General features: G+C 43.5%; 2 protein-coding genes across 2 annotated transcripts in view; both read right to left on the minus strand.

Moving 5' to 3' along the window:
- Positions 1-22859, minus strand: part of bbox1 (butyrobetaine (gamma), 2-oxoglutarate dioxygenase (gamma-butyrobetaine hydroxylase) 1) — an 88882-nt gene extending 66023 nt beyond the window's left edge. The window contains exons 1-3 of the mRNA XM_084337844.1: positions 22767-22859; positions 20805-21260; positions 12254-12368 (exon numbers count right to left, since the gene is read on the minus strand). Of these exons, the coding sequence (XP_084193970.1) occupies positions 12254-12368; positions 20805-21215 (526 nt within the window). The 5' untranslated portion in view covers positions 21216-21260; positions 22767-22859. The remainder of the gene's footprint in view (positions 1-12253; positions 12369-20804; positions 21261-22766) is intronic.
- A 1602-nt stretch (positions 22860-24461) lies between these two features.
- fibinb (fin bud initiation factor b) lies at positions 24462-26338 on the minus strand. The gene has a single exon (XM_084337532.1). The coding sequence runs from the start codon at positions 25985-25987 to the stop codon at positions 25361-25363; it is 627 nt and encodes a 208-aa protein (XP_084193658.1). The 5' UTR covers positions 25988-26338; the 3' UTR covers positions 24462-25360.
- Between the last annotated feature and the right edge of the window lie 1185 nt (positions 26339-27523).

Here is a 27523-nt window from a genome sequence, read left to right on the forward strand (position 1 = left end):
ATTCCAGATGCTTTCAATGCAATTGGATGTGCTGTTTTTAGCGGTAGACAGTATTTTGTTTCCTCCGCCGTGAAGTAGTGACTGAGGCTACGTTTAGACGAGCGTTTTGGGGTGGAATTCTGAACAGAAACCGCAAAAGTCATCTTGCGGTTTCACTTTTAATTTTGCCAAGCGTTTTGGGGTGGAATTCTCCGACGACGGAGCCCTGCTGTCACACGATTGCCGCATATGTCACATGACGTGCTGTGAAGACCCGCCCTACTCTGCCTCTGATTCGCAGACTGTGGATGGGGAATGTGATTGGACAAAAGCAGAGTCACTCACAGACAGAGGGACCAGTCACGCCGCGGGACACATTCTTGTATTTAACCCTTTCACTGCCACACCACGTCACTCCCAAATAAGAAAAACAGCTCAAAATGTATTTTTGACTGTCGAAAACGAAATAAAATACTGCATTCCGCCTGCATTATGAATTTATGATGAGATAGTAACGAAATAGTAATGCACAGCCACTTGGACAAGTAACTGCAATCAGATTACTGGCTTTTAAAGATTAACGCGTTAGATTACTATTTTCGGGGAAAAGTAATCAGATTATACTAAGTAACGCGTTACTGACATCACTGGTTACAATACAGTACGGCTCAATACACACAATTGTTAAGGGGATGCAGACCAGAGAAAGCCGTTTGTCTCGTTTACATCAGGGTCCCCCATTTTCAATTCATAGTGACATTTATGACATAGGGACATACATGACATACAGGTATATAGTAGGGGTGGGAATCACCAGTTTCATCACGATACGATATCGATTCTTTGGACAACGATACGATATTTGCCGATATCACAAAGTCTGCCACGATACAATACGATTCGATTCGGTGCCTGCGAGCGATATGAGACGATATCATATGTCCATTTACAATCAGTAACATTTAGATCAACTCAAAAAAGGCAACGAAAATATAATTAGTCATTTTAATTTTTGAGCTCTTCCAGACATTTAAATGAAAAACAATCTATTGTTTTTAATACAAAATAATAGACCTCCTGTTCGCTGTAAAGTGCCACGTTTGGTATATTGAGCTTTAAACTTCAAGTTACATTTTTGGGAACTCACAACACACAACCTAAAACCCCTCCCTACTAGGGATGGGTACCGAATTCGGTACTTTTGAGGTACCGAACCAAAACACGTCGGTACTACCGAGTATCGAATCAAGTGAGAAACCAAAAAAAAAGAAAAGAAAAAAATTTATAAAGTTTTTTTTTTTTTTTTACTTTTTTCTTTTCATGTCAACGTTCACACACACAATATATGCTTACCTAGGATTTGACTTGATTCAACAACGAAGCAGTCGGAGCAATGACAAGCCGAAAACTGTCGAAATTGTAGTTATTTGAAGTTTGGATTTTTTTTTTACGACTGAGGTAGGTAAATTAAATTTCTTGAGACTAAAGTACCGAAAAAAGGTACCGTTGGGTACCGGTATCGATTCACAGGTACCGGTACCGGTATCGGTTCAAATGTGAAAGGTACCCATCCCTACTCCCTACCTCCCTCTCCCAAACCGTCCCTACAACAATTTTTTTTGTATACATGTATACATTTATTATGTATTATATTTTTTGTTTAAATATCAACATTATCTGTCCATCCTCAGTACTATCAAACTCCTCTGACCTCATCTGGTCTTTCCAAAGACCAGAGATGGGACGCAAACACGCTCACACACACACGTAAAAGGGACATTGAACATAGAGAGAGGGAGAGAAGCCCCCACCCTTCCTCACTAATAGAACTCTGCTGTTTTCTCTATGCTGTAACGTATACACACACACGCGCAAGCATTTCACTGTTACTGCTGCTGTTGTTGGGCGGATAGACTCGCCACGTGACTTTCTAAATAAGAGTATCGATATGAACCGATCTTTTTACGTTGCATTGATCCTATTGGATCATTGATAATTAGATCGATGTATCGTCCCACCCCTAGTACAGGGCTCTACGCTAACCTTTTTCACTAGGGGCACAGGTGCTCCTAAATGAAAAGATTTAGGAGCACACAAAGAAATTTAGGAGCACCCAAAAATATTTAGGAGCACAGTGAAAATATTTCAAGTAACAGAGTTTTTTTTCCTTTCAAAAATAAATGTATATTTGTACTGTGCGTGCATGTGCAAATGGGAACGGGACACACATCTGTGCAATAGCACATACCACCAAAGTCACTGGCCCACTGTGTACGTGTGTGTGTATCATCTGCGTGTGCAAACGGGAATGGGACACAGACATTTGAACTATTAATTAAGTGATTAATGCCTACTGTGGCAAAGTTGTAGCCAACAACTAGGCCTAATAAGAAAGGCAGTGACATTGAACAAAAAGGAGACACTGGCTTTACAACCAGGGCCATCAGTAGAGGGGGGAGCTAGTGTTGCTCTTCTAGAAAAATAATCCTTTCAGGGTTGCCTATTGAAATACTGTACACCTCCAGTACAGAAACATTGTTTATGAGTTTGCGTGTCAGGTAGACCATTGATTGACAGTCGATTCTGCCAATTACGACGTCACACCGCTTGCACTCTGGCCGTCCGGCGCTGCAGCTAGACCCTATTTCCACACCGCTTGCACTCTGGTCGTCCGGCGCTGCAGCTGGACCCTATTGCCCACCTCTGCTGTAGATAACGCTAGCCAAGTTAGCTGTACACACATACACAGTGGGCCTGTTGTAGGGGTGTAACAATGCATCGCAATGCATCGATCCTACTTTGCAATATTTACAAAACATGACATTGTTTTCGAACTCTAGCCATGGGAAAATGTTTAGCCAATTCACGTTAAATTTGTATGTCTTCCCTCCGGCTCCAGTGGGTGTAGCTTCGCTAGCTACAGTGGCTACATTGGGTGCTACAGTGGGTGTAGCCTCGCTAGCTTGGCCAACTTCGCTAGCATGCTGGCTAGTGTCAGTATCTTGGTTAACGTTAACGTTAACTATCACCTCTGTAACATGAGCTGCCTCGCCTGACTTCTCATTCTCCGGTATCTTTCGCGCAAAATAAAAATGAATGGGCTTCGACATGGCTGTATTGTCTGACTCAGACAGTGACGCTGATCAGTTTCCAGTCGCGTGACCACAGGAAACTCTACTGTGATTGGAACGTTTATGCGGCTGTGAACTGCAGTGATGCCAGTAACGTGTTACTAAGTAACGCGTTATTGTAATCTGATTACTTTTCCCCGAAAATAGTAATCTAACGCGTTAATCTTTAAAAGCCAGTAATCTGATTGCAGTTACTTGTCCAAGTGGCTGTGCGTTACTATTTCGTTACTATCTCATCATAAATTCATAATGCAGGCGGAATGCAGTATTTTATTTAGTTTTTCGACAGTCAAAAATACATTTTGAGCTGTTTTTCTTATTTGGGGGTGACGTCGTGTGGCAGTGAAAGGGTTACACAAGAATGTGTCCCGCGGCGTGACTGGACCCTCTGTCTGTGAGTGACTCTGCTTTAGTCCAATCACATTCCCCATCCACAGTCTGCGAATCAGAGGCAGAGTAGGGCGGGTCTTCACAGCACGTCATGTGACATATGCGCCAATCGTGTGACAGCAGGGCTCCGTCGTTACAGCCTCGTCTGCACGGAGAATTCCACCCCAAAACGCTTGTCTAAACGCAAAATTAAAAGTGAAACCGCAAGACGACTTTTGCGGTTTCTGTTCAGACTTCCATCCCAAAACGCTCGTCTAAACGTAGCCTCAGTCACTACTTCACGTTTGTGTCAGCTAAGCCGGGTGAAAAAAACATTCATATGCGGAGGAAACAAAATACTGTCTACCGCTAAAAACAGCACATCCAATTGCATTGAAAGCATCTGGAATCACAACACTAGCCGACGCTTCGACTAGGTACAGGAGGACTCGGAGGTCCACCAGCCAAACAGCAAAAGAGAGAGATAGTTTCTTTCCCTTTTGATTAATGTATATTTGATGGTGGCAGAGCAAAAGCTCTTATTTGCCAGATTTACAGTTAATTTACATGTTAAAGAGAGACTGATTGTATGTTTATAGAGAGACATTTATAAAAACAATTTAATAGTTACAGTTGATATAATTGAATAGTTCAGCCTGCATTTGTTAGATGTGATACACTGGTTTTGTAAAACCACTGGCTGGCTGCTCTAATGCTGTGAGCATCATAGACTGTTGCTTTACCATACTTGATGGTACAGAAGCTGAAACACTAGTTTAACAATTTACGTTATGTGCAGAGAAACAAGTTAAAAACAATTTATGCACTTTCAATAAAGCGTTTAAAAAAAACTGTTGGGGGAACGACGACGACTTCGTAACCTAGTTACTTTCAAAGTAACTAAGTTACTCTGATAATCAAGTAATCAGTAAAGTAACTTAGATTACTTTTTAAAGGAGTAATCAGTCATCAGTAATCAGATTACTTTTACAAGTAATCTGTGGCATCACTGGTGAACTGTGGGACTTGTAGTTTTGTAACGATTCTCGCAGCGGAGAAAAAAAAGAACGAATGAGGCTGTAATCTGCAGTCGCACGCCGTGCAAGTAATTGATTTTTCAGGTTCGCACACACATATTTTTAGGGGCATATGCGAGCAATATGGTCGCACTGTAGAGCCCTGTAGTATATAGTCCTGTGACATAGGGCTGGGCGATATGGAAAAAAATCATATCGCGATAAGTATTACATTTTTCTTTTTCTTTTTAAACAACAGATGTATGTTTATTTTGCAGCAATTCTTTGTCATTGCCGCCATCTTTAGTGTTACATCCCCTCACACTCCAGTTCTCAGGCTGCAGCTGGTTTAAAAGCTAAAGTAAACCGGCTTCTCTGCTGGCTGTGGCTCCAGGGGAGTTGAACATTTCTGGCTCTGCTCGTTTATTTTCGAACTTTTGGCGCTTTTTTGGTGGACAAACCACTGCACATGTGCACCGTGACTCGTGACTGGAGTCTAGTTCTGCTAGCACACATAGCCTACTGTGTACAGATGGTTTCAAACTGTATTTTAAATTAGAAAGCAAACAAAATAAATGGACAAGAAAAAAATAAATCTCAATTTGGTCAGTATTGTCATTTGGACAAGCAAAGCCATTACTTTAAGTTGCAGGCAAGAAAGACAAGTCTGTCCACTGTCTCTGGTTTAAAAACTGCCCTGTTGCAGGTAACAAAAAAAAAGAAAAAACATAAAAAAATGTTTTTCGATTTTTTTTTATTTCGATATTCGATATCGATTATTAAAATATATCGCGATATTTATCGTTATCGTTATATCGCCCAGCCCTACTGTGACATATACGATATGCAAATATACAGTACTGTTACCCAGAGATCCTAACAGAAAATATATACATATGATGGGGAGGAGACTGTACATTAGGAGGGGGTGGGTAGGTGGGAGAAAATATATACATACTGTGGGGAGGAGACTGCCTATTAGGAGGGGGTGGGGTTGGACATTTACGGTGGCCAGTTTCGAATTGCAGTCTCCCGTAGGTGCTCTTTAAGAGCGGTTTTGAATGTGGGTAGGGATTCACATTTTTTTTACGGCTGTGGGTAGGGCGTTCCACATTGTTGTGGCATAATTGCGAAACGTGTTTAGTCCCTTGTTTGTGCCGAATCTGGGTTGCACATGATTTGTGGAACTCCCTCTGTGAGCGTGGTATTCACTGACCTTTGGGAAGTATTTCGACATGTACATGGGTACCAGGCATGCGTTGCTCTTGGGACGGGGTTGCACTCCGTGCAGGGTAAGATTTGAGCCAAAGCGCGTGCACGCACACAGGAATGCGCTGCACTCGCCAACTCGCTATAAGTACCCACCTGGGCTACTTTGCATATCAATAGCGCCGGTCGTCAGGTGTGTTAAATACGTTCTCAGATACATTCACACCTAACTTGTTGTGAATGATATGTGTTACATTCCATTCGTAGAGGCTATTAGGCACTGTCTGTAGTCTGTGCTCAAGCGAGGGGACATTTATGCGCATGCGCGGGAGCGCGCGCACGCGCCGGGAGTGCACGTGGCGCCATTAGGTGCGTGCAACCCCAGTTGATATCAGGAACGCACGCCTGATGGGTACACCTGAGTGGTGTAGTGTATCTTGTAGACCAGGCCCATTGCAAGTTGCTGTACTCTGTCATCTACTCTACTAAGCCATCCTAGGTAGTCAAAGTGGGCAGGGGTGAGGTGGGTTTTAGGAGTAAGGTCAAGTAGTAGTCTAACCAGTTTGTTTTGCGATGTTTGTAATCTTGTTTTTAGCCTTTGAGCTGCTTTGGTACCATGAGGTGCAAGCATAGTCGTAGTACCCTTGAATGAGTGCTCCTGCCAGAGTCTTCAGGGTATTCTTTTTGACCAGAGAGGAGATCCGGTACAAGAATCTAGTTCGTTGGTTGACTTTTTTGATTACATTGGATGCCATTTTGTCACAGGAAAGATTTGCCTCTAGGATGGAACCCAGGTATGTAATTTAATCTTTCCCTTTGACAATATTGTCACCCACTGTAACTGAGAAGCCGTCGGTCTTGCTGAGTTTGTTATTTGTTCCGAAGAGAATGGACTCTGTTTTACCCAGGTGTAATGATAGTTTGTTATCAGCGAGCCAGGTGCAGATTCTGCCGAGTTCTGAGCTGAGGGTTTTTTCAACCTGTAACTTGTTCTTGTCAGAGACCAGCCAGTCGTCCGTAAACAAGAACAAGTTGCAGTCACAAGCTGATGACATGTCATTTGCATAAATTAGGAACAGTAGTGGTCCTAGTATGCTTCCTTGTGGAACACCACAGCTCACTGTGAGGGGGGGGGGGATAGAGTACCGTTTATCTCCACCATCTGTTCTCTTCCCTGTGTATGAGAGATACGAGTGTATGAGATATATGAGAGATATGGGCAGGGGTGCAGTGGTGGGCATACGCGGTCAAACGACGTTTAGGCTTCGTCACTGAGGCAGAAGTGCGCGCATCCTATTATTATGCAAAGTCTAGGTGATAAGTGCCGGCCGGCGCGACGAGTCATTTTTGTGTCGTCGCGCCGGCCGGCACTTATCACCTAGTGGCCAAGTTCAGCTCCAACTCCATAGTGAAGTTCGAAGACGACATGGTGGTGGTGGGGCTGATCTCGGACAACGACGAGAAGGCCTACCGGGAGGAGGTTGAGGTACTGGAACGCTGGTGCCAGGACAACAGCCTGCTCCTGAACATTGGTAAAACCAAGGAGCTGATCGTGGATTATAGGAGAGGACAGCAGGAGACACACACACCACTGATGATTAACGGGGCTACCGTGGACAGGGTGAGCAGCTTTAAGTACCTGGGGGTCCACATCTCAGAGGATCTGACATGGTCAACACACATAGACACAGTTAGGGATGTCCCGATCCGATCACGTGATCGGGATCGGGGCCGATCACGTGATTTTCCGAAGATCGGGATCGGCAAAAAAAAAAAAAAAAAAAAAAAAAACCTATATATTTTTTTTTTTTTTTTTAACTTTTTTTTTTTTATTATTCAACAAACATGACCATGTTCACGTCTTAAACTCATACTGAGGCCTTAGTTTTGGTTTTAAATTGCATATCATCATTCATTTATTTATTGTCACAGAGCAGAAGAATTTTGCCAAAACAAACCAATAGTATCCAGCTGCAGAACGGCAGACCAGCCACAATCTCAGACCCAAATAAAAAAAATGTATCCCAATTTCTCACATTACATTCACCCTGAATGTTGACGTTATCCAGGTGAAAAGTTAACTTCATAAATAATTTGATGTATAATTAAATCAAAGGAAATGCGTTTGGGTCTGAGAGTGTGGCTGGTCTGCTGTTCTGCAGCTGGATACTATTGGTTTGTTTTGGCAAAATTCTTCTGCTCTGTGTGACAATAAATAAATGAATGATGATATGCAATTTAAAACCAAAACTAAGGCCTCAGTATGAGTTTAAGACGTGAACATGGTCATGTTTGTTGAATAAAAAAAAAAAAAAAAAAAAATTTGATCGGATCGGGAAATATCGGTATCGGTAGATACTCAAAATCACATGATCGGGATCGGATCGGGAGCAAAAAAACGTGATCGGGACATCCCTAGACACAGTAGTAAAGAAGGCGAAACAGCGCCTCTACCACCTGAGGCAGTTAAGGAAGTTCAGAGTATCGGGGAAGATACTCCAGTCCTTCTACTCAGGAGCTGTAGAGAGCATCTTGACCGGAAACATCACTGCCTGGTATGGAAACAGCACGGCACAGGACAAGAAGGCCCTACAGAGAGTGGTGCGCTCAGCCAAGCGTACCACGGGTATTGCACTACCTCCCCTGCAGGTTCTATACAACAAGAGGTGCAAATCCAGAGCCTGCAGAATAATGAAAGACCCCCACCACCCCAATAACAGCCTGTTTCAGCTGCTGAGGTCAGGCAGACGCCTGCGAACCCCAGCTACTAGGACAGAGAGGCTTAGGCTCAGCTTCTTCCCCCAGGCTAGGCCTGCCACGATAACACATTTTGCTGGGCGATTAATTGCCACCGAAAATATCGCGATAAGCGATATTATTGCGACCGGTTAGATAATTTTTTTTTTGAGAAATTTATTTCCCAAAACTTTTATTTTGAAGCCCACCGCTCCGTCTTTTCCGGTGTTTTAGACTTTTATTTTGAAGCCCACCGACCGGACCGGAAGTATTGTTGTAATTATCAGGTACTTTTTTAGTCCCTGCTCTGTCGTGGTTCCAAGCGAGTGAGATGCATGCATCTTATTGGTAGAAGTGGTACCAGAAAAGTCACGTGAAACACTGCAGACCACTGATTGGTCAGAATAGAGACGCGTCGCTCGTTGGATAGTCTGAGGGAGTCTGAACCAAAACAGAACGCCGCATAGGATTTCATAATCATTATGTTTGCAGCAGGCACAAGTGCAATAAACAAAGGATACAGTCACTGTGTATTCTGCCTCATTTATTGATTAAACAAAACCGACATCAACACAATTTGCCACCGAGCGGAGAGTTTAGTCTCGCAAAAAGATCGCTGACTTGTTAAGGCTTGTTGTTAGGTTAGGTGCTAATGTTGTGCTAGCGTTTTAGCATGGCTATCGTACATAGCGTGATCAATATAACTCGCTATTGATTGTTTGTATGAGTAACGTTAATGCTAGTAGAATAGACACAATGAGGGGTAACGTTAGCCCCACGGAGCAGCCGTACTGTATTGTACCCATTCTGCAATCTGTTAAATAAAGTTTTCATTCATTAATTCATCCTGTGCTGTGCTCTGTAGTAAAGCCAGCGGCCCGCCTCCCAACACGGACAGTGACTGAGAAGGGGCACTGGTTCCGCCTCAAACAAACGCGCAAATACAGTAGCAATTAATCGCGCCCGTCAAAATCATTGCATTCATTTTAATTATCGCGGCAATTAATCGATTTATTGCTTATCGCGGCAGGCCTACCCCAGGCCATCAGAGTCTTGAACAATGAACATTGAGCACCACAGAACACTGAACTATCCACACATAAGCACACATGAGCACACACACGACACGCACGCTGTGCACGCTCACACACTAGCAGCCACTTTGACACTTTAACATGAGCGGGCACACACTCATGCCGCACATACCCACACTTATTGCCAAAAGGAAAGGCCACTTTAAACTAGTATTAGCAACAGTAACAGTGTATTGCACTACCAAAGCTACCTAGCATGTCCTATATACTCTGTAAATAACTATGTACAAATGCCGAGATGTCACACCATGTTGCCTGTTACCTGTTATTGCACAATGTTTTTTGTATTGGATTCTATTATATGTTGTACCACTGTATTGCACATCGTTGCGGGCAAGACCACCCGCATTTCATTGTATACTCGTATGCCGTGACAAATAAAACTCTTGACTCTTGACTTGACTAGACTGTGTGTGTGTGTGTGTGTGTGTGTGTGTGTGTGTGTGTGTGTGTGTGTGTGTGTGTGTGTGTGTGTGTGTGTGTGTGTGTGTGTGTGTGTGTGTGTGTGTGTGGAGTGTTGGGCGTGTGTTATGTGACAAAAGACCGCCCGTCTCGTCCCCAGCTCCGCCTCATGAAAGAGGAGAGAGACATGTATGCGCGTGCACGCGCGTGGCGTTTGGCCTTGGCCCATATTACAACTGCACCACTGGATATGGGTGTATGATAGATACGAGTGTATGAGAGATATGGGTGTTTGAGAGGTATAAGTGTATGAGATATACGAGTGTATGAGAGGTATGAGAGGTATGAGTGTATGAGAGATATGAGTGTATGATAGATATGGGTGTATGAGAGATATTGTTGTATGAGATATATGAGTGTATGAGAGGTATGAGTGTATGAGAAGTATGAGTGTATGAGAGGTATGAGTGTGTGAGAGATATGAGTGTATGAGAGATATGGGTGTATGAGAGATATGGGTGTATGAGATATATGAGTGTATGAGTGTATGAAAGGTATGAGTGTATGAGAGGTATGAGTGTATGAGAGATATGGGTCTATGAGAGATATGGGTGTATGAGATATATGAGTGTATGAGAGGTATGAGTGTATGAGAGGTATGAGTGTATGAGAGATATGAGTGTATGAGAGATATGGGTGTATGAGATATATGAGTGTATGGGAGGTCAATTGGAGGCAGGATTTAGACTTTAAATGTTAATTGTTTCACGAAGAAAAGCTTCTATACCAAAGATTATAAATATAATAATGGATTTCCATTATTGAGAGATATGGGTGTATGAGAGATATGACTGTATGAGAGGTATGAGAGATATGAGTGTATGAGAGGTATGAGAGATATCAGTGTATGAGAGGTGTGTGTTTATGAGAGATATGCATGTATGAGGTATGAGTATATGTGGGATATCCAGCCCGCCCTCTTTTTTGATCCTCCAATCAAGAAAATTATCATGAAAAGAGGGCGGGCTTGAGAATAGTCAACTGGAGGCGGGATTTAGACTTTAAATATTCATTGCTTCACGAAGAAAAGCTTCTATACCAATGATTATAAATAATAATGATCCCTGACACAGAGGGATAACAAGAGGCTTCCACATTTCACCATCCAGTGCAGTCACACAGTAGCCACCTTTAACACATTGGGTGCCGGGGATTAGCCTTATCCTCGTAGCTAGAGCGCCAGCTATCTAGAGCCTATTTTAACTGTGTGACGATGTTTGCAGAGCTATATCTATATTATATATTATAGCTATGGATACAATACTATGGTAATTTGACAGTAACTATCTTCTGTCCAAGATGCAAAAAAGAATAAATGTTTTCATGTATACGTTTGCGCGTTATCCCGTGGTGAATATTGTATAGTTTAGGAGTGATCTGGGATAATTCCTGAAAAGCTGAGTTATAGGGCGCTACGTGAATTCTACTATAAGCGTTGGCGTTTCTTGCCTGGACACGCTACTATTTCCAAATCAAATGTAAATAATAGGTATTATGTTTCATCATGAATGCATGAAGGGGGGGGGGGGGGGGGGGGGGGGGGGGTCGGTTTTTTATGCTTAGATGGCCAGTAACGGCATTCGTCTTGAACACCACACACGCTGATCAGCTGGATCGAAAACATTGTACGATCAAGCTGGAATCGACGTCAGATAGTCCTTACCTTTGATCGGGGGAATAATCCAATTGTCTGATCGCGATTTCCAGTATTGGTGTCCATCATGTCCTCGACATAATCCGGCACACACATGCATGGAGGGTCATTGGACACGTTTCAATGTGATCGGGTGAACCGCTAGACTCGCCTGACCCAGAATATGGTGCCCGGTGGGATTTAAGTGTAACACCCGGTGTGAAGGAGGGTTTCAAAGGGTGGGCGATACTGCCACCTAGCAGGATGCGGCCGGTATTGCACTATGGCGATCTCAGAATGATTCCCTATGGTAACCCTGAGGTCCGTGTGCCTGAAATGAATAAAAATATCGAATAAAAGAAATAACCAAAACCCGAGATATCTCGGGTCTGGCACCCAACGCATGGCGAGTTAACCCGGGATATCTCAGGTCTGGCGCCAAATGTGTTACGACTGCTGTCAGACTTTGGTTTCCTGTAAGTACAGTCCACCATTCTCATATAGAAGAGTTGGTCCCAAATACCAAAATAGATAACAAACACTGACAATTCTTTAGAAAGATGACTCTTCCACAGACAGACGTAAAATATAAAAATATAAAACAGCAACTAAAAGATGTCTTACCATTGAAGAAAATCTCTTCTTGTGTGGCTTTTCTGGCAGCAGGAGAGAAGCAGCGTTTCCTCAGCCATTCCGGGTCAAACTCACTGATGTGTTGGTCTGGCCAGACTATGGAGACCTATGGAAGGACAGATGACTAAGGGGTGGAAGAAATAATCCATTTGTGTAGCTTTTTAGCCGATTCTATATTGATGCGCAAAATGCAATACAATACCTATTGACTCACAAACAAAATCACAATGTATCAAATTGGATTGGAATAGAAATAGTGATGCAACAAGAATGTTCGATAATCAAATTGTAACCATAATAATCACAATACAAATCAGAATCAAATCAAATCATGAGGTCCCTGATGATTCCCGTGTGAGGGTCCACCTGTCCCTGGACCTTTCTCCCCTTTCCATCCTCCTCAACAGCCCCCACCCTTGCACAGACTTTCCACTAGTCCTCAACAGCCCCCACCTTTGCACAGACTTTTCCCAGCCCCTCATTCTGTACCAGCCCCTGCTGGATCTTTGTTGTCACTACTCCTCCTTCATTTGCACTTCATCAGGTTATCTGTATTCATGTGTTTTCTCCCCTTAGTGTTAACCCTTCCGCTGTGTCTGTTACCCTGTGTGCTCCCGTGCTTTTGTTAGATGTTTATTCTTGGCTTTAGTGTTGTCCAATGTGTTTTAGCCTTGTGTGTTCAGTCTGTTTTCTGTCCCCATGTGTTTCTCGTTTTGCTAATTGCCTTGCTGTCTCTCGTGTTAATTGTTCCCACTATTTCTGGTGTGTGTTCCCTACCCTCCAGCGTCGGTTCATTGTTTGAGATTCCTGTTTGCTGTTTGATGTTGCTTTGCTCTCTGTCTCACCCTGTCTCCTGTGATCCAGTTTTTACCTCATAGTAAGTGTTCCTAGTGTTAGTGTTTGTTTTGTTACCTTCCTTGTTTTTGCATTTACAGTTCGGTTTTTTGGTTAGTGTTTATAGTGTAGTTAGGTTTTGCAATCATTTTCTTGCCACCCTTGCTGAGTTTTGTTTTTGTCCCATGGAGAATCCTTTGTTTGTTTCTACTGCTGCTTTTTGAAGTAAAGCTATTTTTGTTACACTTCACCCCTGGCTCCAAGTGTCTCGAATTAAAGGAGAAGTGCTCATATTTGACAATCTACATCTACCTCTCCTTCGTCTCTGTTTGCGTTTGGGTCCTCTGCCAACACAATCCCCAACAGAATGAACCGACCATGTTTGGACCCAGCGAACAGAACGAGGGAGGCTTTGAGCGCCTTGGAGGCGTTCGGACTGGGGGATTTTTCTTCCTCCTCCTTGGAGGAGAGGAAGGATCATTTACGTCTGCTCTACTCTCTCAGGGAGTGGCACCCTGAGATGACCCCACAGCTGGAGGAGTATGGCAGAAACTTGATAAAGTGCCTATTCCAGCCTCCAGCCCCCAGTCAAGCCTCTACTGCTGGTAAGGCCTCTACCACCAGCATGGTCTCAACTGCTAGCATTGCTACTACTAGTCCAGTCCCTACTGCTAGCGTAGCTTCGTCAGCTAGCACAAGCCTGATAGCTAACACTGCCCCTGTAGCAGTTAGCATAGGCCCTGCAGCTCTCACTGCTCAGGCAGCTAGCACAAGCCCGATAGCTAACACTGCCCCTGTAGCAGTTAGCATAGGTCCCGCAGCTCTCACTGCCCAGGCACCCAGCTCTGGCCCTATAGCAACCAGGGCCTCTAATGCTGGGACCGCCCCGTCGGCCGGCAAGGGCCCTGTGGTTAGCTTAGCCCTCTTAGCTTCGACAGCTACCCCGCTAACTCTTCCTGCCAGAACGAGGGAGGCCTTGAGCACCCTGGCTACCCTAGCCATGAGTGATGTTCGATCCTTCTCCTTGATGGAAAGGGGGACCGCCCAACAGCTAATCCATTCTGTAATGGATTGGAACCCTGAGCCGGCCCCACAGCTGGACAATTACCTAAGGACCTGGTTGGAGTGCACAGGGCTCTACGCTAACCTTTTTCACTAGGGGCACAGGTGCTCCTAAATGAAAAAAGTTAGGAGCACACAAAGAAATTTAGGAGCACCCAAAAATATTTAGGAGCACAGTGAAAATATTTCAAGTAAAAGAGTTTTATTTTTTCAAAAATAAATTTATATTTGTACTGTGCGTGCATGTGTGTAAATTAGCTCTTGCTACAACCCTGCATGTTTACATTTTGTATTTTGTACTTGATATTCATTAACATGTGCTGTCCCTATCAAATAAACTATCAAATCAAACTACTGCTACAAAAGTAACAGTCACTTAACTTTAGCTTTTGCCCCTTTTATGCATACAATGCCTATGTTTTGGCTGTGTTGCTCTTCTAGAGAAATAATCCTTTCAGGGTTGCCTATTGAAATACTGTACACCTCCAGTACAGAAACATTGTTTATGAGTTTGCGTGTCAGGTAGACCATTGATTGACAGTCGAGTCTGCCAATTACGTCACACCGCTTGCACTCCGGCCGTCCGGCGCTGCAGCTGGACCCTATTGCCCACCTCTGCTGTTCATAACGCTAGCCAAGTTAGCTGTACACACAGATACACAGTGGGCCAGTGACTTTGGTGTAGGGGTGTAAAAATGTATCGATCCTAAGGGGGAAATTCAACTGCATCGATTTGAAAATGTTAGAAGCGATTATCGCAATTTGAATATGTACACAGTGTTATGTTGTTATCATGTCCGTTACAGTCAACACAACGGCATATGCTACTGCATCAACATTATGATTAACAAAGCAAGGCATTCGTTTTGTTGCATTAACGTTATATTACTATTGTTATCGCTAAATCTAGGTGTTCTAAAATATATTGCTATTGGTAAGACTAGAAGTTACATGTCTCGGGAAACTCTCGCATATCGCAATGGTGGCGTTTCAGGAAGTAAACAAGCCAAATGATAGCTTCCGATTGGTCATTTGCTTTCTTTCTCTTGAAACCAGTCACGTCACTCTACTGTGATTGGACCGTTGGCTTGAGTGCAATGTGGGACTTGTAGTTTTTTAACATTTCTTGCGGCGGAGAAAAAAAATACGAGAGGCTGTAATCTGTACTCGCACACCGTGCGCGTAATTGAGTTTTATGGTTCGCACACACATATTTTTAGGGGCATATGCGAGCAATTTGGTCGCAGTGTAGATCCCTGGTGCCTATTCCCAGTTTCAGTCTCCAGCCAGGCCTCTACTGCTGGTAAAGCCTCCACCACCAGCATGGCTTCTACTGTTAGCATAGCTACTACTAGCCGCCTATTCTCAGTCCTTGCCCCACAATGGTGGAATGAACTACCCATCCCAGTTAGGACAGCCGAATCCCGTCCAATCTTTCGCCGTCGACTAAAGACTCACTTCTTCAACCATTATCTGAAATGATAAAAAAAAAAGAAAAAAAAAAAAAAAAAAATCTAACCCCGACTAACCTTAATGTCATGCACTTGTCCTAATAAACTAACCTACACTGTAACACGCAACACTTTGATGAACATTGTTACTCAGCTGATAGAGTTATACCCTTCTTGCTGTCTTGTCGCACAGAACTTGTAAGTCGCTTTGGATAAAAGCGTCAGCTAAATGACTAAATGTAAATGTAAATGTAAATGTACTACTTCAGTCCCTACTGCTAGCGTAGCTTCCACAGCTAGCGCGGCCTCCTCTGCTGGTGAAGCCACTACTGCCAGCGTGGCCCCGGTTGTTAGCATAGCTACTGCCAGCACCATAGCCCCGTCTGCTAGCATAGCTCCTACTGCTAACAAGTCACGGAGAGCTAGAAAGTCTAGAAAGGCTATCATAGCCCCTACAGCTAACCAGGCCTCAACAGCTAGGACTGCCCCGTCAGCTAGCTCGTTCCCTATGGCCCCTGTTTCTCTGGTCTCGGTTCCTTAGTCTGGCCCTCCAGCCAGTATTAACTATCCTACTAGGACTGCCCCTTCAGTTATCAGGATGGGTTATATCCATGTTACTCCGACTAACACTTTAGTCTCGTCTGCTAGAGCCTCTGCTGCTAGCATCTTAGTCTCGTCCGCTAGAGCCACTGCTGCTAGCCTCTTAGTCCTGTCTGCTAGAGCCCCTGCTGCTAGCACCTCAGTCTCGTCTGCTAGAGCCCCTGCTGCTAGCCTCTTAGTCCTGTCCGCTAGAGCTCTTGCTGCTAGCGTTTCAGTCCCGTCTGCTAGGGTTCCTATGCCTAGTCCCTCAGTTCCGCACGCTAGAGTTCCTACTGTTAGCACCTTAGCCCCGCCGGCTAGTGCACCCTCCGCAGCTTGTACAGGCCCTGCAGCTAGTACTAGCCAGGTAGCTAACCCAGTCTCTACTGCCAGTTTAGCCCCTGCTAGAGCAGCTCTAGCTGCCCGTTTCTCCTCCGGTTCCCGGGGAGACCCTGACGTCTAGTCCGGGTCGTGCTCCTGCTCCTGTCCCCGGGGAGTCGCCTGCCTCCGGCTTCTCATCTGGTCCCGGCTCGTCGTCTGGTCCCGGCTCCTCATCTGGTCCCGGCTCCTCGTCTGGTCCCGGTTTCTTCATCTGGTCCCGGTTCCTCGTCTGGTCCCGACTCCTCGTCTGGTCCCGGCTCCTCGTCTGGTCCCGACTCCTCGTCTGGTCCAGTCCTACGCCGTGGTCTACGCCCTGGTCTACGCCGTGGTCTTCGTCTGCAGAGAACCCCGTCCGGGGTTCTGCGTCCGGTCCCGAGTCCGGCGCCTGGAGGGTCCCCCGTCCGGGGTCCTGCTCCGGGCCTGTCACCCTCGCCCCTTTGCCCTCGACCCCCTCATCGACCCTCTGTCCCTGCTTCCAGTTCCCCTCGACCCCCTCATCGGCCCTCTGTCCCCGTTTCGAGCCCCCCTCACCGTGTCTCTGTTCCCATCTCTAGCCCCCCTCTCCTGGCCTCTGTCCCCATCTCCAGTCCTCCTGATCCCGTGCCCCGTTCTCCCTTCTCTAGCCCCCCTCTCCTGGCCTCTGTCCCCGTCTCCGGTCCTCCTGATCCCGTGCCCCGTTCTCCCTTCTCCGGCCCTTTTCCTCTGCCCCATTTCTCCTATGCCCCTCCTGGGTTTCTGTCGCCGCCCCAGTGTCACTCGTCCCGGCCTTGTCCGTCCTGACTCTTTCCCCCTGACTCTCCCAGTGTTTACCTTCCCTGGCTCCCGGCCCCCTGTCTTGCCCGTTCCCGGAGGGTCCTTTTTGCCGTCTGGAAGCCGTCCCTGGAGGGGGGGGGGGGGGTACTGTGAGGGTCCACCTGTCCCTGGACCTTTCTCCCCTTTCCATCCTCCTCAACAGCCCCCACCCTTGCACAGACTTTCCACTACTCCTCAACAGCCCCCACCTTTGCACAGACTTTTCTCATTCTGTACCAGCCCCTGCTGGATCTTTGTTGTCACTACTCCTCCTTCATTTGCACTTCATCAGGTTATCTGTATTCATGTGTTTTCTCCCCTTAGTGTTAACCCTTCCGCTGTGTCTGTTACCCTGTGTGTTCCCGTGCTTTTGTTAGATGTTTATTCTTGGCTTTAGTGTTGTCCAATGTGTTTTAGCCTTGTGTGTTCAGTCTGTTTTCTGTCCCCATGTGTTTCTCGTTTTGCTAATTGCCTTGCTGTCTCTTGTGTTAATTGTTCCCACTATTTCTGGTGTGTTCCCTACCCTCCAGCGTCGGTTCATTGTTTGAGATTCCTGTTTGCTGTTGCTTTGGTCTCTGTCTCACCCTGTCTCCCGTGATCCAGTTGTTACCTCATAGTAGGGGTGGACGGTATAAACGGTATACGGTATAAACGGTATTAATTTGCTCTACGGTATGGATTTTGACTATACCGTGTAACCGGTAGGGCAGCTCTAAAATAGCAATGACGTCATGTAACCACAGCGCGACTATTTCAATCGCATTTGCCCCTAAAAATAGATAGAATTAGTCATAGATAATAGATATGTGCAAACTGGAAAAAGTTATTTAGGAGGCTTCGCGCAGTGGGCGTGTCAACACGCAATTGTCATTTCATAATAAACACATATCACCGCGGCGCACAGCAAGTTTCAATTTCAGTTCCTGGCATTTTTAACCAGTGGAGAAAGGTAAGATATTTCCCTATCGTTTTTCTTATATGAATTATTCTACGTTAATAAAACATACCTGGTGATCAACTACAGTTTGCTGTAAACATTACGATATGTGTGTAGTGTTATGATAACGACGGCAGCAGCGGGAGCCGGGAGGACGGCTGCAGCAGTGGATTTGCGAATAGCATGCAGCTGCAGAGCCGCAGAGCCAGGGGCTCTTTCAGGTCTGGTCACAGACCCGTCAAACAGCGCCCCCCCACCCAACGGCTGAATTGCCAATGGCTGAAATGAATGACCTGAAAGAGCCCCTGGCTCTGCGGCTCTGCAGCTACCTATGCTTCTAGCAAAATCCAGCCCCGCTGTTTGCAATGGGAGCAGGAGTCTCGACTCGGGACTTATTTTATTTGGAATATAATGACTTTATACGCAAAAGTAGCCTAGTTTTAAGTTAAAATATTATAAATCTACATGCCTTGAGGATGTCATTCTTTATATAGCCTGCCTATCAGGCAAAAAAAATTATTCTAACAGAAACACTGATACCGTGATATATACCGTTACCGTCTATGCTTCAAATTATACCGTGATATAAATTTTAGACCATACCGTCCACCCCTACCTCATAGTAAGTGTTCCTAGTGTTAGTGTTTGTTTTGTTACCTTCCTTGTTTTTGCATTTACAGTTCGGTTTTTTGGTTAGTGTTTATATTGTAGTTAGGTTTTGCAATAATTTTCTTGCCAGCCTTGCTGAGTTTTGTTTTTGTCCCATGGAGAATCCTTTGTTTGTTTCTACTGCTGCTTTTTGAAGTAAAGCTATTTTTGTTACACTTCACCCCTGGCTCCAAGTGTCTTGAATTAAAGGAGCAGTGCTCATATTTGACAATCTACATCTACCTCTCCCTCGTCTCTGTTTGCGTTTGGGTCCTCTGCCAACACAATCCCTAACATCCCGCCCATTAACGTGTGTTGTCGGGCCTTACAAATACATTTGATTTGATTTGATAAGTACAACAACTCTACTTATTTTTATTTATTTATTTACAGATACTTGAGCTCTGTAGATACTCTAGTTCAGGGGTCAGCAACCTTTTTGACATGGAGTGCCTGTTTGAAATATAGTTGTAACTAGTGTGCCTCAACAATATTCCATGCATCGTAATTTCTTTTCTCATAATGAGGTATTTTTAATGATAATTTTTACATTATTACATCATTATTGTTATTGTTATTATTAACAATATTATTATGATGGTTGTATCAACCCTAAATCTGAGTTGGGGGGTGGGGGATGCAATGCAGACAAACAGCTGCATACAGTGCGACCATTTCACTCACATTTGCCCATTCATTTTTGGACACATCACACACCATCGGTGTGTGTACTGTATGTGTGCTGTCATAGCTCCACCTACAGGCCTAATGGAGAACACCAGGAGAACACCAGGATGTGAATGGAGGGTGAATGTGAGGTATATCGTGTAAATAAGTTTTGATTGATCGCAAGACTACACTGTAAAAAAAATAATAATAATAAGTTACCAGAACTTCAAAATATTGAGTTCAGTTACTGTGCATTAAGGTTTTCAGTTTTCAATCCATAATAAGTTAACAGAAAAATAAGTACACAACCACATTATTTCAACCTAATAAAACTATGTTTATTGTCATTGTTTTAAGAACACAAGTTGACTTGGTAATACTCACATTTTGAGTAAAAAAAATGGCTTTTAACATGTGCAATGTTCAATGAAATAGAAAAATAAATAATACAATTTGTTGATTAATCCCACTGGTCACAACGGTGACCGTAATAATGTTTTTGTTATAAGGATCTGCAAATGTTACTGAATGATGTAGCAATGTATTTCCAGCTAAATTGAAATAATAAACAAATAAAGGGTCTCAATTAAATATGTGGTAGTAAAAAGAACCTGTGGGAGCATTTCAACAAGATAAATGCGACAACAGTGCAAAATATTTCACTATAATATTTAAAAATATATATATATATATATATATATATATATATATATATATATATATATATATATATATATATATATATATAATTTTTTTTTACTGCTGCCCCCTGTGCCTATGCAAATGCCCCCGCGTGCCTATGCAAGCACGCGTGCCTAGGGTTGCCTACCCCTGCTCTAGTTCATGACTGCTGTTGTTGCTATGCGACCATTAAAAACCCATTAGAAGCACAGCGCTCTTTTGCAAAAAGTTATGTTTTTTTTATAGCGCTTTTGTGCTCTGAGTGCTAAAAACATGCTCAGCTCACAGCAATGTCAAGGACATGGAAAAGCACATTGTTTTCAATGAAACCAACAAGAAAAAGAAGCCAACGCTGAAAAGACCCCCCTAAACATGGACCAGACAGAGGAGATAGGGTGATGTTCATTTTGTGTATCTAACATGACATATGACATATCTCTGAGCCAGAGACAAATCTCTCTGAACTCTGCCTGGATAAATAACAGTTAAGACACAGGAAACAGCCTACCTTGTTGTTATCTGTGACCTGGACACTGTCCACTCCAGTGTGGATGTCGAGCTGGGAGAGCGGCAGGCTGCGGGCCTGCGCTGACTGCAAGGTGCACAGCGGACACTGACAGTTGTCTCTCAGCCAGGTGAACGGGTAGAGGCTCTGGCCCCCGTCCTCCCACTCCACCTCCATCATCCTTTCCTCATCCAGGGCCCGGGTGTGCCTCACTCCCTGGGGAGCCATGGGCAGGGGGGCTGCCGCCTGTGTCTGCTGCCCACGGAACTGCAATGGAGTCGGGCAAAAGGCCACCGGAACCGCTGCCCTACCTTGTCTGCCCCAAAGTGTCAGAGTCCGGCGGGCGATAATAGAGCTGCTTCTCTGCAGCACGGCCGGCAGAGCGTATCGCACTAGTGTACTCATGACCTGCATCCTTGAATCGGTACCGCCAAGTGATCTGAGAGAGTGCAGCCTACCCTGTAGGAAGTGATACGGTTATGAGTGTTAATGGTGACCACACCCCTTTTGTTCTTTCTCCAATTAAACATTAAACATTGTACAGGGCAATGTTCCAGTGTTCCAACACGTCCTAGTCTAGAATTAGAAGGGGACGGGTCACGTCGGGGCAGTGTTACCAAAGAAACATTTGAAAATGGCTTCCCTGTTACAACTGGGAGACAAATCACACTGTAAGAAGTAGAGTCATCTCCCAGCGTTGAATAACATCCATGAGGACTTTTGGATGTGACCCATCCTCTTCTTTACTGGCAACTGGCAGTTATTACACTCATAATTGCATGAATATAGTAACCATCACTCTGTTTGAAGATCATATTGGGGATGGTGGTGTAGCAGTCTAGGCCTATTGTTCATTCACTCACCGGTTTCTCCCATATCAGGCTATAAATTTGTTCTGCCTAGAAATGTAAAAAAAGGAGCATGTGTCCAATCTGTTCTTGATTGATTGAAAATTGTATTAACAGATTGCAGAATGGGTACAATACAGTACAGCTCAATACACACAATTGTTAAGGGGATGCAGACCAGAGAAAGACTTTCGTCTTGTTTACATCAGGGTCCCCCATTTTCAATTCATCATAACATAATGACATACAGATAGACAGTACTGCTACATCTCTGTTAAATTATTATTAGTCACGAATTTCTTTCCCTCGCTCCTATTCAAATTGTTACTGTAGAGAGCCCTGGTAAATAACCTAGTCATTTGGTCACAGAGGCCTGGTTTACTATATTACTGTTAGGCTAATCTTAGGCTTTGCATAGCTACTGCCATAAAAGATGATAGTGAAATAGTCTAAATAGTGTGTGTGTGTGTGTGTGTGTGTGTGTGTGTGTGTGTGTGTGTGTGTGTGTGTGTGTATTTATAAACAGTTTTACAATAGTGATGTGGTTTCATAATAGTATTCCAATTCAGCATTATGCTGAAGTGGCCCAATGTTCGCATTGAGGGCGTACCACTCAGCAGCACCCAGCGACTAGGCACCTGACGTTGACGAATGACTACGTTTGGTTTGGTTTCATTAGCTAGCCGGTTGCTAGCTATAGCAATGTAATATGTATAATAACGTGGCTATAACAGTTATATCGTAAGCTGCTGCCAAACATCCGCACACAAGTCAGTTTGTTTCATGTTACATACAAACGATGGCGCGAGCTGTGCTGTGTATACAGTAGTATACAACCAAAGACTTAACGCTGAGGTTTGCGAATGAAATAAACTGTGTTTTTAGCTCTGGTAACAGCTTCAATCTCCAGTATTCGCTCCCTACAGACTTTAGTGTTATGCTAAAGTTAAGCTAACGTTCTTCTAACCCGGTCCAACTAACACGCCTTTCTCCAGTGCAATGCCAGGTGCTAACGTTACTACGTGTGACGTGCAAGCCTTTTTTATATAGCATAATGTGCAGCTTTCAAAGCAAAACGAATGAAATCACGTGTAGCCTACATTGTAACGTTACATACCTCTAATGGTTTGATGAACGTGGAAAAAAATACAAACTATTGTTGTGTCCGTCTGTCAAAAGGGATGTCGATGCCACTGCCTGCCAGTCTGCCAGAGAAAGTGGGTGAAAGGTTGGCGAGTGAAAGCTGTTCATGACATAACCACAGCAAGTGCATGAACTTTGGTCCAGTTCTTATTTGGGCGATATGGCATCGATGCAATGTGGAATACTGGAGTCGTGTTACTATCTGAACGAATCTGAGAGACAGTAGATAACAGTACTGATATTAGCAATAACACGTGGTTTTTTATCACTAGGTCTACATTACTAGATAATGTGTCATAGCATCAATATGATTCAGCTAGGACTTTGCCAGGAATGATCCAACGTTTCTCATCAGTGCATGCAGTCCAATCTGGTACAAAAGCTGTCTGTCAGCAAATATAGCAAACATTTCCAGCATTGCCAATTTCAACAAACCCAGGCCCCAATGCCCCATTACCCATTTTCACAGTAATTATAAACCTAACCCTTAGGATAGTTCTGATTTTTGGACCCCACACCCTATTTATTGCTTACCAATGATGCTGTTGATTGGTAGAGTCCTTTATCAGTACAAACCATGCAGTTCCCCATACTAGCTCTAGCTAGTTAGCCACAAACCAATGCAAAGTCAATGGGTTCAAACTCCTGTCTATACTTAAGGTGACTAACCCTAACCTCAACTAGAGATGAAAACAATATTTGTGTTACTGACTGAAATGGTTTGAAAATATATCAAATACGAACCACACAATGAAGGAATACCATGATACTCTTTCAGAAATACCATGATACTTTTTCATAAGGGATGGCCAACAAGTCACACATGTGTCATATTATAGGGTCAAAGTGTAACACAATGTTGTACACGTAATGCATTTTTATCCTCAAGTTAGATGTCAACTTTGAGATACTGTTAATTGTACCCCCCCCCCCCCCCCCTCTCTCTGTAGATAGCTTTGCACATCTTAAAGGACCATACCAGTCTTTTTGACATGTTCATTCATGCCTTGATACAAAAATCACTGTGCCATTACTTTTTCATAATATCTTACCATTGCTGGAAAATGTGATAGTTACTTTCTGCTGATTCGCCACTGCCATTGGCATCAAGTAGCCTATATCTGAAAATGTGTAGAGTATACCTTTTCATGGGAAAAACTAAAACATTTCAGGAAAATAAATGCACCTCGCATGGCATTTTAGTCAAACGTGGTGACTTTGAAGGGTTTGTATGATAACGATACATGGCAGTGGTGAATTGGCAGAAAATAACTACCACATTTTTCGGTAACAGTAGAAATTCATGCAAAGAAAATTGTCAAACATGTCAACAAGACTGGTGGTCCTTTAAATCCAATCCACCTTCTTTACTGTCCTAAACAATAATAAAGTATGATCTCACACAAATGGTTGCTTTGCTTACAGTTTTGGGTAGAATCATACCTTTCAAAACAACTCCAACTTTACTTCTCTCTCTTCCTCATAAATACCAATGTCTAGAATAGAGGATGCTATGTGTTTGTGTGTAAACATGTTGACTCACAGTGGAGTTCAAAGCCTTAAAACAAACACAGCTGGGTGTCACTTTGAAATACATGGTGATGGGTGTTGTTATACTGCTATACAGCAGGTGCAAAACATACCATAAAGAACATGCCTTTGTACAACATTGAATTTCAAACACAAAGTCTTTATTGAAAAAGACAAGACACCTTTTAGGAATATCGTTATACCTTACAAATTGGTGTTCGACTTTGAAGTCCTATGCTATGAGTGCTGCCTGCAGTCTTATGTATTACTTCTGTTCATATCTCATATATATTTGTAAAGAAAACAAGAATAGATATGTTGCCCTATTTTTTTTAACACCTTTTATACACAGTGAATACAAATCAAGGTGTTCTGTAATAAAGATATTGACACTCACAGTATTTATTTCCATAATACACTCTGTACATTTCCCATGATTGATTACATTTCCCTATATGCAAAAGGACACAGTAGGCCTAATATTTAAACCATGTCACAATCTTTAGTATGATACAGTAAAGAATTGTGCAAAGTATGCTAGCAAAACAAAAGCAACAACATAACTGAAGAAATTCGTATGTAAACATTATTTGAATCATTTTCTGGAAACATTCATCTTGAGAGACATGTCAAAGAAGTAAGCCAAAGGGTGTTAAATTTAGCCTGTCATCAGGGTCTATAGGTTACGTCATCATGTCAATCTCTTCACCACCACTGAGGCCAGACCATAGAATTCATGTATTTGAGTAAGACATGATGATTTGGAACTTACCCCCTTGGCTACATAGCTTAACAAGGTTATGTCGATACATAACACACAGCAAATTGACATGATTAGGCTATAGGCCAAGTCTACAGTTTTGATCCCTGATATGAAAACCTACTTGTGTAATAAATAAATAAAGGTTTTCAGCTCTGCTTCATTGTTGTTCTGCCCCTGAGGCCAAATGTAAAACCATTATAATTATATAATAATAATGGACTATTACGCATAATATTTTCTTATAGCCCACTATACAATGCTGGTCTACTTCTAGCCTAGGCCTTCATGTATTCGTTTTTCAGACGGCTCAACCGAGTCCCGTGGCTGCGGATGATGAGAGAGAGCAGTTCATGCTTGTCCTTCAAGCCCAGTGAGATGTCCAACGTCTGCTTCAACACATCTCTTGTGTGGACAATCATGCTCAGAAAGTCGTCGTTTATGCGGTGCTCCTCCTTCAATTCACTTTCCTGACTCTGTTTGAATTTGACCTCCAGTTCCAATAGAGATTTCTCGGAATTTGTAAAAGCCTCACTTATCTGAGCAGTTTCCCTCCTCAGATATTTCCCATAGCTGTCCTCTCCATCCAAATCATACGAGATGCTTTTCCCTATTCCCTCAAGCACCCTGGCCGAGTCCTCGATGTGTCTCTTTATTATCGTGAAATCATCCCGTATGACTGAGTCTTGATCCTCGTCAATACCACACTTTCGGTCGTCAGTCATTTTGAAAAGCATTTGGCATTTCTCAGGGTCGTCGTTTTCCTCATAGTCGCCGTCTGGCACAAAGTAATGATGAAAAGTGCCATTCGACATCTCAGGATGCAGAGGTCCAGCGAAATACGCACCACTACGGAGCGGCACTGACAACATCCCAGCAGCAAGTATCAAATTAAGAAAAGCCATGATGCCCACTTGTCCAAATACAACGTTTTTCTTAACTTTATAGACAACTATTAGATTATTTAATCCCAATCCAATGTGGAGAGACGACCATTTCAAAACCTAACCGGGTTGGACATCAACTGCATGGCAGTTCTTTGAAAGATTTTATGTAGGTCCTCTTCATTCAAGTTTTCTCGTGTAGTATCCGCTCCAGATCATTCACACATTCAAGTAAAAGGTCCTCTTTTCTTAGTTGTGCATTTCAATCGCTATCAGCTGACAAACTAATTTCATCGACGACGCAGTTGTGCGCACGACTTAACTTGGTGCCTAAATGTCAACATCTGGATCTCTCAAGTGCCGCGCTCGGTTTTGGCTAATAATAGGCCTTCCCCTCTCCTACTCTCAAATTACAAACTCGCGTCGTCACATAAAAGGCAGCACTCAGACTGCACTGTCTGAAGCAAGACCACGTTATTATAGGCCAAGTGGCCAACGGAAGCTGAGAGCCCTTGAAAACCAAACAAATGCAATTTGCACACTGTCCTAAATGTTTTTGTCAGATAACGGCTGGGTTGTCGTCTTGTATATGATTCGTTTATTGTAATAGCATTTTAACATGTCAATAGTCCAATGTACAATTTTGTTTGTTTGTACAGTGTTCCCCCCCCCCTCAATGTACAGTTTTGCTTGTTTATACAGTGTGTCTCCCCCCCCCAACCACCTCCAATGTAAATTACCCAGTATGGTTGTCAATATCCCAATGTACCCAACCCCCCCCACCCAACCTCCTCCAATGTACAGTTTCTACGTCAAATGTATATACTCCCTTTTCTTGACTCCTTCTGTATCACAAACAGTACTGTATTTGCAAATCTGGTATGTCATAAATGTATAGATGTAGCAGTACTGACTATCTGTATGTCATGTATGTCATATATGTCCTGATGAATTGAAAATGGGGGACCCTGATGTAAACAAGACGAAAGTCTTTCTCTGGTCTGCATCCCCTTAACAATTGTGTGTATTGAGCTGTACTGTATTGTACCCATTCTGCAATCTGTTAATAAAGTTTTCAATCAATCAATCAATCAATCAATCAACTTGGGTAGTACAAAGTGCTATAGGAGAGTGTACTGATATATGGGCCTATATTAAAATGTATTTGAAGTGGACTGGACATGGAAATGGTCAGTAGCTTCTATCCCCAGGCCATCAGGCTGCTAAACGAACAATGAATGAACACTACACAACAACAACCACCAAACGCACATAGCACACACATCCACACGCACACACCCACTTTAAACAAACACACTGTAGCACCCACTCCACACACTTTATAGCACACACCCACTTTAAACAAACACACTGTAGCACCCACTCCCCACACTTTATATTTATGGATGAAGGATTGCACTACAACTCGTACACCTTACTGTAAATTGTACCTAAAATTGTACCTCATCCCATTTCTGCTTTGCACTAGATAGTACTGTACATTAGTACACTGCATAGTATTGTGTATTGTATATTATATGGTAACTCAGAACATTG

The sequence above is a fragment of the Notolepis coatsorum genome (genome assembly GCF_963971535.1).
Source record: "Notolepis coatsorum genome assembly, chromosome: 20".
NCBI classification, from domain to species: Eukaryota; Metazoa; Chordata; class Actinopteri; order Aulopiformes; family Paralepididae; genus Notolepis; species Notolepis coatsorum.